Genomic DNA, 9,693 nt, shown 5'->3' on the forward strand with positions numbered 1-9,693 from the left:
CTCTCCGTCCCACCCCCTGAGCCTATACCTCCATGCGGGCCCGCAGATTGGCTCCTGGTTCGGAAGTTGCGCTCCCGCTGCCGGAAGCGGTCCGGAGGCGGGCACTAAAGGGTCAGAGATCAACTGAGTGACTGGCGCGCCTTTGGGGTTGCGGCTCCGGCGCAAAACCCACCAGGTACTGGGGAGGTGGGGTGTCTTGCCCGGGGAGGATCCAGAAGCCGCGAGCGGTTTTTAACCGCAAGCGCTAAGACTGGGACTGTAAAGGACTGTAAGTAAAGGGAAGGGCTTGTGCAAAGGCCTTGAAGCTCGGCGCATTCCTTACAGTGTGGCTGGTGGGAGATGCGAGGGAGGCAGCAGAAATGGGCGGGGGCTAGACCACCTGTTTCTAGAGCTTTGGAGGCCACCGGAAGGACTTGGGGTTTTATAATATAGCCCGGGGTGCGATATTTTGCAAATTCTGTTAATTCATCCAGTACATTTTTGTTGAGTGTGTGCTATATGTGTGTACTTTAGGCACTGAGGATGCAGCAGTGAACAAAACAGTGCCTGCCCTGGCAGAGCTGCCGTTCTGGTGGGTGAGACTATAAGCAAATAAGTGAAATGCATACCACGGGTCATGTGATATGTGCCTGGGGAAAAATAAAGCAAAGTGGTTAAGGTGTCCTGGGGTGGGAGTGGACAGCTATGACATTTGAGCAGGACTTGAAAAAGAGAAGGGAGCAAGCAGTACAGATAGGAAACAGGTGGTATGAAGCCCCTGAGGTGGGAATAGCCTAGCATGTTCCAGCAACATAAAGAAGCTGGGAGTTATATGAAGTGAAAGATATGTTAGCTAACCTTGTTATGGTAAACATTTAGCAGCATATACATTTGTGAAGTCATCACATTGTACACCTTAAACTTTTACAATGTTGTGTGTCAATTTTATCTCAAAAAAAAAGACGGGGGGAAAAGGTCCGTGTGACTGGAGCAGAGTGAGGAAAAGGAGACTGGTGAGAGGAGAGAAGAATGAGAGCCAGGAGGTGGATGCCCTGTAGGTCATGGAAAGGATTTTTGCTTTTACCTTGAGAGAAATGGGGAACGGTTGCAGGCTTTGAGCAGAGAGAGACATGGTCTGACCGTGTTTTGAAAGCACCACTGCCTGCTCTATTGACAGTAGGGCCTAGAGTAGAAGCAGGGAGACCTGTCAGAGGCTCTTAGGATAATCCAGACAAAAGATGTCAGTCGTTGGGACCAGGTGATAGCAGTGACAGGGGCAAGAGGAAGAGGGATTCTGGATTTAGTTTCAGAGGTGGAGGTGGCATTTGTTAACGGACTGGATGTGAGGAGGGAGAGAAAGCAGAGTCAGGGATGATATGAGAGTTTGGGCCTGATTGGTTTCCATCAACCAAGATGGAGAAGGCTGTGGGAAAGGCAAGTTTGGGAGAGGAAGATAAGATCCCCATCAGCCTTCCAAGCAGAGACATAGAGTGAGCAGTTCGATAAATGAGCCTGGAATTCAGAGGAGAGGTGTGGGCTGGAGAGGTCCGATTATAGTTTGTTTGGGTTTTATTTATTTATTTATTTATTTATGGCCACGCCACGTGGCTTGCAGGGTCTTAGTTCCCTTACCAGGGATTGAACCCGGCCCTGGCAGTGAAAGCACCAAGTCTTAACCACTGGACTGCCAGAGAATTCTGTCTGTTTGTTTTTTAGTAATAGCTTTATTGAGATATGATTTACATACCACACAATTCATCTACTTAATGTGTACCATTCAGTGGTTTTAGTATATTTACAGTGTTGTGCAGCTATCCCTACAATCAAGTTTAGAACTTTTTTGTAGATGATTTTTCAAGCCACAGGACTGGATAAGAGAGGAGCCTGAGGACAGAGCTCTGGGGCACTGTGTGGAGAGGTTGTGGAAGGGAGTGGGGACTGGAAGCCAAGAGGAGAAGGTGGTTCAAGAAGGAGGGAGCTATCACGAGGCACAGGCTGCTGACAAGGCAAGCAAGATGAGGATGGAACTGATCATTGGGCTTAGCCACGTGGACATGACCTGGACAGGAGCAGTTCAAGTGTCCTGGTGGGTGTGAAGGCCAGAACAGAGGGGGGCTGAATGAGAATGGGAGAAGAGGAACTGGAGACAGCTAGTGCAGGCACTTTGTCAAGGAGTAAAGAGGAGCAGAGAAGTGGGGCAGTTGCTGGAGGGAGTGTCAAATCAATTAGTGCCTGAGGAGGGGCGAGGATACGGGACCAGTGTCTGAGGAGGGGAGAGGATATGGGACCTGGGGCACAGCTTGGCCTTTCCTAGAGCAGGAATTATTCATCCTGAGGAACAAGAGAAAGTGGCGATGAGACAGACACTGGCAGGTGGGAAGGTGTGGTAGGAGTTTATGGAAGTTCTCTTCCAATTTTAAAATATTTTCTTGGTGAAAAATGAAGCAAACCATCAGCTGTACAAGTGAGGATGAGGTACTGGTGATGGAGGTTTGTGAGAAGGGCAGTTGGTAGGAGATAGTCATCTGGATGGAGTAGGAGAATGGATGTGGAGGGGCAGCGTCCTGAACTTGGCCCAGGGCTCATTTTGGCCTCTGTCCACCTGTCCAGCCTCTCCACCCACTCTCCTCTCTGCTGCACAGGTCATCCTTCAGATTTTAGACGACTTCATGCACTGCTCCGCTTTGTCTCTGTGCCAGGAACATCTTCCCTTTGCTGGTTGATGGGCCTCTGAGACATCTAAGTGGGGAGGAGCCAGGAGACAGGCTGGGTGGGAGGCTGAGAGGAGGGACTATAGTGGGGGAACAACTTGGGATTCGTTGGTGTGTCCCGTCACGAAGCCAAGTCCCTGCTGTCTCCAAGCTTATGTTCTAGTGAGGGGCGAGGCAGTACATGAAGAAGGCAATATGTGTGTCTGGTGGAGAAAAAGAAAGCAGGTAAGGTGGCCAAGGAGGGAGTGGTCAGGAAAGGCCTTATCGAGAGGTGATACATGAACAAAGACGTAAGTGTGAGGTGACTGGACTTGTGGAGGAAGAGCGGTCCAGGCAGAGGACATGGCAGGGCATAGACCCTGTGGCAGGATTGTGCTTAGCGTGGTGAGGATGCTGGAGTGCAGTACGTACAGGGATGGAGAGAAGGAAAGGGATGAGGGCTGAGAGGACCGGGGCTTGTTGGCTAATGGCAGGACTGGTGTGCATGCCAGGTGATAGGGGAGCTGTCAGGGGGTTTTGCACCGAGGGATGTGATCTGACTTAGGAGGTAACAGAGCCTCTGTTTGCCATGTGAAGAACGGCTCTGAGGGGCAGGGGAGGAAGCCATGACTGTGTAGGAGGCTGTAGCTGTCTTCTGTGCCAGGGATGAGTGACCTTCCTAGGGTCCAAGATTGGGCTGCTGACAGAGGAGGAGGCTGAGGGGGATGGTGCTTTCAAAATGAGAGGGTGTTGAAAGCTGCAGAGGTATTGGAGAAGAAATCTGAGTAGCACCTGCTGGATCTGACAAGGTGGGAGTTTTGCAGGGCTTCAGGAGAGCAACCTTGGTGGTCGAGTGGGATCAAGAGAGAAGAGGGCTGAAGAAGTAGTGATGGACAAGGGGGACACCTTTCTGCTGAGTGTTGCTGAGGAGGGTGGGTGCTCTGCTTTGATGAGGGGTACACCTGCAGGATTGTTGTGAGGCCACAGCTTGTGTGCAGTGGTCGCTGGCCTTGAGGCCTAGGAGGCTGGCCCGACTGCTGGGCCATGGGTGGCGTGTGCTCCCTTGGGCCTTAGGCAAGGGGCACAGGGGTTTGGGTGCAGCACCAGCTTGGAACCACTGTCACAGAGATGTTCCCTTCTGTGGCGCTCAGCTCAGGCTTTTGCCAGGAGGCATGTCCCTACCCAAGCAACTTTGTTTTCAAGAGGGTCTGAGCTTCTCCAAGCATGGCACCATGGGGAGGAGGCTGGGATGCTCATCGCCTTACATCAGGGAGGTCCTTTCTTTGTAACTGGAGCTCTTCTAGTCAGTCATCCTGTCCCCCGCTCCCTTTGCTTACCTCTCTCTCTGGCCTGGTCTTTTGGCTACCAGGTGTCACTCTGACAGCCAGAGTCAGTACTTGGGGGCAGGGGTGGTTTGGCCAGACCAGGGTGCTCTGGCCCAGGTTTGCCCCAGGAGCATGGGTCACCTGGCCCTCTCTTTGGGGTCCTCGGAATTCACCGCTGCTCCTGGGCTCAGGCAAGGCCTGACTGGATGATGGGAGACTCCCTGTGCTGTTCAGGTAACAGAGAAGTAGGATTGTTGGGGCCCAAACATCAAAGCAAGGTTGAAAAGGGAAAGATGAAAGAAACTTAACCTGTTGGGCAGTTACTGAGGTTGGAAAGAAGGAAGAAAGCTTATGGAAAGTGAGAAATGTGAGACTGGGAGTTGGTCACCCGGAATGTCTGGGCTTGAAGGGCAGAAGGAAAGTTGGTGTAAACCTAAAAAAGCTGTCCTCTATGAAGAAATCTGGGTTGTTTTGTTTTGCTTTGTTTTCCCCTGGAATTGTCTTTTCAGAGGAGAGCTGAGGAGAGAGTTTTCTGCCTTGGGACATGAACGACCTGTGTCCCAGAACAGAAGCGAAACTGCTTCACCAGAGTTGAGGCAGCCCTCAGGGAGTCTGGGAAGCTGGTTTTGATAGTCATTTATAGAAATCTTTCCCCCAAATCCCCTCAGTCAGTTCCACAGTTTCCCTAGGAGTCTTTGTGAATCTTTGTGGGGCTCTGTTAGCATGGACACAACGCAGGTTTAAGAATTTTCTTTGAGATGATCAGAAAACTGGACACCAGGATTCTCATGCAGATCACAACAGAGACCTGGGGTTGTGGGAAGGTGAGTGGAATGGGAGGATCTGGGTTCATGTGGCGTCACGGAGAGAGATGGAAGGCCTGAGCTCCTAAATATGCTCTTCCCTGACATGCTCCATTGTCCGGGGGCACCTCTGGGCCCAACAGAGTGGTGCGCAGTTTGGACTGTCTAATGGAAACTGTTCAGTTCAGAACTGTCCCTAGGACTTGAGATCTGACTTAAGCCCAGCCTTTCTCGGCTGTGAGCTGATCTCTCTGGCATCCCCCCACAGATCTCCCGATGACAGGGTGCAGCCCTGTGTTGGCCATGCGGCACGTCGTGGGTGTGTCTCCCGTACTGGTGCGGAGAGGCCTCCTTGGAAGGGACCTCTTTATGACCAGGACTCTCTGCAGCCCAGGCCCCAGCCAGCCCAGAGAGAAAAGACCTGAGGAGGTGGCCCTCGGGCTGTACCACCGCCTCACAGCGCTGGGAGGAGCCCTGGGGCACAGCATTCAGCAACGGGCGTCCTCCATGGCCAAGACTTGGTGGGACAGATATGAAGAGTTTGTTGGACTCAGTGAGGTTCGAGAGGCCCAGGGAAACGTGACTGAGGTGAGGAGGGGAGCTGGGGTGGTTGGCCCTGCCCTCTGACCTGGGCAATGTGGCCTGGAGGCTCCTGACAAGTAAATTACCAGCCACAGATGCTGGGAGGCCACGTCCAGATTTGCCTTTTCTTGAACACATACCACTAGGAGAGGGATCTGACTCGTTTCTCACACGACAGCCTGGCTTTGATACTACCGGGGTGAAGGGCCCTCCTCTCCCCCATGTAAACAAGTTGTTGTGTATGCTATGTACCAGTGAGTCCCGGGCCATTAACATCCTTTCTGTGAGGACAGCAAACACTTCCTTCATTGACTGCTTGGGGGTTGGTGGTGAGAGTTACCTGGAGGGTTGCTGCATTACAGTGTCCTCAAAGCCCCATGTGTGATTAAAGCATCCCTCGTGAAAGTAGAGGCCCTGCGAAACATCAGACTGTGAGGTGGGAAGAGCTGCTTCTGGTTGTCAAGTCCTTTGTGGCAATGGAAATGCGTTCCGCCATCTCTGTTCCCACTCCCACCTAGGCGCAGACCAGTGTAGTGGGGTGGGAAGAACCTGGGGTTTAGCCGGAGGTTTTGAGGCACAGTGCTGTCTCTCCCCTTGGAGGCCATCACTTTGGCTGAGCCGGGGTTTCTCTGTCTCTTGAATGGAGGCCAGGGCAATGCCTGTCATGGCGTTTGGCGTTGATGGGAGGTTGTAGCTAAGGTAACACACATGAAGCCGATTAAGAACATAAGGGCCTTGCTCTGGTTTGTCAGACTAGAGTCAGCTGGGTTTGGTGGACACAGATTGTATGCATCTTTAGCTGTTTTCAGGTTTCTCAGGGGCATGTTATTTCCACTTGAACGGACAAATCCGGTGATTCTGATGGGCAGGGCCCGGGGCTACACTTTGAGGACCACTGGGTGAGCCAGGATTATGTGTCTGAGGGACTCTCTTTCCACCCTTTGTACTGACACCCCACTGACCTCTTCTCCGCCCAATCTTGTTGGGAATGGAGCCGAGGCTGTGTGGGCATGCAGAGAAGGGGCAAATGGCCTCTGTTGTTCTCTCTGCAGGCAGAGAAAGTGTTCATGGTGGCTCGAGGGCTTGTCCGGGGGGCTCGGGAGGACTTGGAAGGTCAGCAGGCCAAGCTGAAGGAGGTGAGGGACCGCTTGGACCGCATCTCCAGAGACGATAACCAGTACCTGGAACTGGCTACTCTGGAGCACAGGATGTTGCAGGTAGGCCCCTTCCTCATCTGGAGAGGGACCCTAGCCTGGCAGGTCATGGAGGGGCGAGGTGGGAACCCTGACTAGTTAGGGGGTCAGACACCTGGTGAGGAGGTAAACCAGAAGCACCTGTGGAGGGACTGGGCCCCAGGCTTCCAGAGCTTCTCTACGCACTTCCTCCTGGAATACTGGGATCAGTGGTCCAGGACAGTATAATCTGGACCCCAGATTACTGAGGAGGGAGCACCATGCAGGGGTCTGGCCCAGAGAGCGCCAGACACTTCCCTTCTGTTAGACACATTCTGTAGACACCACTGCATGTCCGGCCAGACCCAAGGCTGCTTGGGGAGGATAGTGCCACTCGCCTTGACCACCCCCAGTTCCTTTGCTCCTCCCTCCTGACCAGGCTTATGCTACCTTTACCCATTCAGCATGTTTATGGAACATGTAATCTGTGCCAGACGTGAAGCTGAGCCCCAGGGACATGGTAGTGGGACATCTGCTGGTGGCTGCTGGGCCAGGTTGCTGCTATATGACAGCTTTGCTTCTGCAGGAGGAGAAGAGGCTTCGTATGACCTATCTGCGTGCCGAAGACTCTGAGCGAGAGAAGTTCTCCCTCTTCTCTGCAGCTGTGCGGGAAAGTCATGAGAAGGAGCGCACTCGGGCTGAGAGGACCAAGAACTGGTCCCTCATTGGGTCAGTCCTGGGGGCCTTGATTGGTGTGGCTGGCTCCACCTACGTGAACCGTGTGCGGCTACAGGAGCTGAAGGTCTTGCTCCTGGAGGCTCAGAAGGGGCCTGTGAGCCTCCAGGAAGCCATCCGAGAACAGGCGTCCAGTTACTCCCTCCAGCAGAGGGACCTCCATGACCTCCTGGCAGACCTGAGGGGCCTGGTGCAAGCTGGGCCTGGGCAGAGCTCTTTGTCCCAGGCAGGTACTTCCCCCACCCGAGAGGGAGACACAGATGTCCTTTCAGCTGCCTTGAGAGAGCAGCTCAGCCATTCCAGGCAGGTCCATTCATGTCTAGAGGGTTTACGAGAGCAGCTTGATGGCCTGGAAGAGACTTTGAGCCAAGTGGCTGGGGTGCTTCAGCTTGCAAAGGCTGCAGCGCACCCAGGCCTGGTGGAGCCGGCAGATGGGGCCCTGTCTGGGTCCTTGCTGGAACAGGGGAGCATGATCTTGGGGCTGTCGGACATGGAGCAGAGGCTAGAAGCCCAGGTCAACAGGAACACCATCTATGGCACACTGGTCACTTGCGTGACATTTGTGGCCATCCTGCCTGTGCTGTATATGCTGTTCAGGGCCAGCTAGCCCCTGGACCCCCCTCCAGAGGGAGGAGGTATGGATGTGGATTTAGTTAGAGAATGAAGCAATGAAGTGAGCCTTCAGGGGTGCACTCAACCTCAGCCTGAGTCTGTGTGGCTCACCAGCAGACATACTTTGCTTTTTAGGCAACACTCATTTACATTAATTATCGAAAATTTGTGCTAACGTCCAATTAAAGTGTCTTTAAGTTTGTCTTATTTAAAGTAATGTTACATTGGGTTTTGTCCATTGAAAATTGAGATTTGGGACTCGAGGGTTGGGCCTGGAAGTAGGGTAATCGCCCCCTTTTAGTTCCTCTCTCATCTCTTGGTCTTGCCCCCAGTTCAGGATCATTTTGGATGTACTTACCGCTTGAGGCCTGGATTTTCATTTTGGATTTCCTGGCCTGTCCTCCACTTGCCCAGCCCTCCTGTGTCACGTGGCCCATGATTTCCAGTGAGTAAAACCTAGCCTGCTTCCCACCCATTGGTGACCATGGTTACTGCCCCTCTTCGGGATCACTTTCTCTGCCATGTTGGGGAGAACTTCCTGTTTCTAACACAGGAGGAATGATCAGAGGAGAGCAGGGAAGAGAGATTGGGGGAATGGTTGGTAAATATTGCTGGGGACATAATTACAGGGATTGGCGGCCAGTCTGGTTCCCTGGTGCAGAGAATGCTTTGGGCAGCACCATTTGGGCGGGTGTCATCCCACACACAGCCTAGGGCTGACCTCTACAGCCTTGGGCAGAGCTCAGCCCACCAGCAGTGTGAATGGTGAGGCCGTGATGGGGAGGGACCTCCCAGAGCTGGGAGGTGCAGTTGGCGGGGCATGGAGGCAGAGTGCCCTGAGAACCCTTTACCTCTTCCTTTTCAGTGGAGAACAGCAACCTTTGACCTCCTGGGATAAATGGCCATGGGTGGCCTTGGGTGTCCTTGACTAAACAGGAGCAGTGGGGAGGCACTCGGCTTGCACTGTGGGTCTGGAGAACCCACCCTCTCAGGGTGCACTGAGGTTGTGTGCAGGGTCTGCAGGTAGGGGTTTCTGTGGGCTGGGCAGAGCTGACTCACAGCAGAGGCCTGTGGAGCCAGAAGTGCTTCCATGAGATGCCCTCCCTCTTGGGAGCCTGTGCTCAGGCCTGGGCAGTGGGCATGGCCCAGGTGGCCCCATGGGTGATGTGAACCTCTGAGCCCCTGGTCCCTTGATCATTTGGTCACTGTCCACGGCATTGTTTTCTTTTTGTAATGGATTCCCCAGGAGGGCGTGGGATGAAATGACCTCTGCACTTGGGATGTTCACCCTCCTGATGGGTAGGAGGTGACTTGTCTGTGTATAGGTGAGGGGTGTTGTGGGGTTTGGAAGTCCTAGGTCCCCCTCTGGGGTGACGTAGGTCCTAAAGGGTGTGCACTTGAATGAATGGGTCTGGGGAGGGGAGGATTCCAGGCACATGGAGGGGGCCCCCCACAAGCTGCACAGCCAGGAGAGGCAAGGTGGGTGAGGGCCTTGAAGCACACCAGCTTGGCTGAGGTGGTGATGGGTGTTGGGGAGTTGTGGAGCATAAAGTTAGAGAATGAAGTGGAGGACCCAGAGGGCCACTCTGATGTCCAGAGGCCAGGGACGAGGGAACCAGGGAAGGGGTGCCATCCTGGTGGGGACAAGGTGCTGAGTCCTGGACCCAGGTGTTGGAAAAGAAGGTGGAGGGAAGGGAGCGAGCCGAGGAGTTGGGGAGGGAGAATTTGGAAGGCAGAGTCGGGTATATGAGAATGATGACTCTTGATGGGTGGCAGGTGGGAAGAGGGTGCCTGT

At 53.6% G+C, this 9,693-nt stretch overlaps 1 protein-coding gene across 1 annotated transcript; it reads left to right on the forward strand.

The window, feature by feature from the left end:
- Positions 1-504: 504 nt before the first annotated feature.
- CCDC51 (coiled-coil domain containing 51) lies at positions 505-8,111 on the forward strand. The gene is made up of 4 exons (XM_065885432.1): positions 505-571; positions 5,066-5,385; positions 6,432-6,596; positions 7,138-8,111. The coding sequence occupies exons 2-4, from the start codon at positions 5,074-5,076 to the stop codon at positions 7,891-7,893; spliced, it is 1,233 nt and encodes a 410-aa protein (XP_065741504.1). The 5' UTR covers positions 505-571; positions 5,066-5,073; the 3' UTR covers positions 7,894-8,111.
- Positions 8,112-9,693: the final 1,582 nt, after the last annotated feature.

The sequence above is a fragment of the Phocoena phocoena genome, chromosome 10 (assembly GCF_963924675.1).
Source record: "Phocoena phocoena chromosome 10, mPhoPho1.1, whole genome shotgun sequence".
Lineage (NCBI taxonomy): Eukaryota > Metazoa > Chordata > Mammalia > Artiodactyla > Phocoenidae > Phocoena > Phocoena phocoena.

Coding starts and splice junctions, on each gene's coding strand:
- CCDC51 (XM_065885432.1), top strand. CDS start 5,074: ATGACAGGGTGCAGCCCTGTGTTGGCCATGCGGCACGTCGTGGGTGTG. Junction 5,386..6,431: donor CCCAGGGAAACGTGACTGAG/GTGAGGAGGGGA, acceptor TTCTCTCTGCAG/GCAGAGAAAGTGTTCATGGT. Junction 6,597..7,137: donor TGGAGCACAGGATGTTGCAG/GTAGGCCCCTTC, acceptor TTGCTTCTGCAG/GAGGAGAAGAGGCTTCGTAT.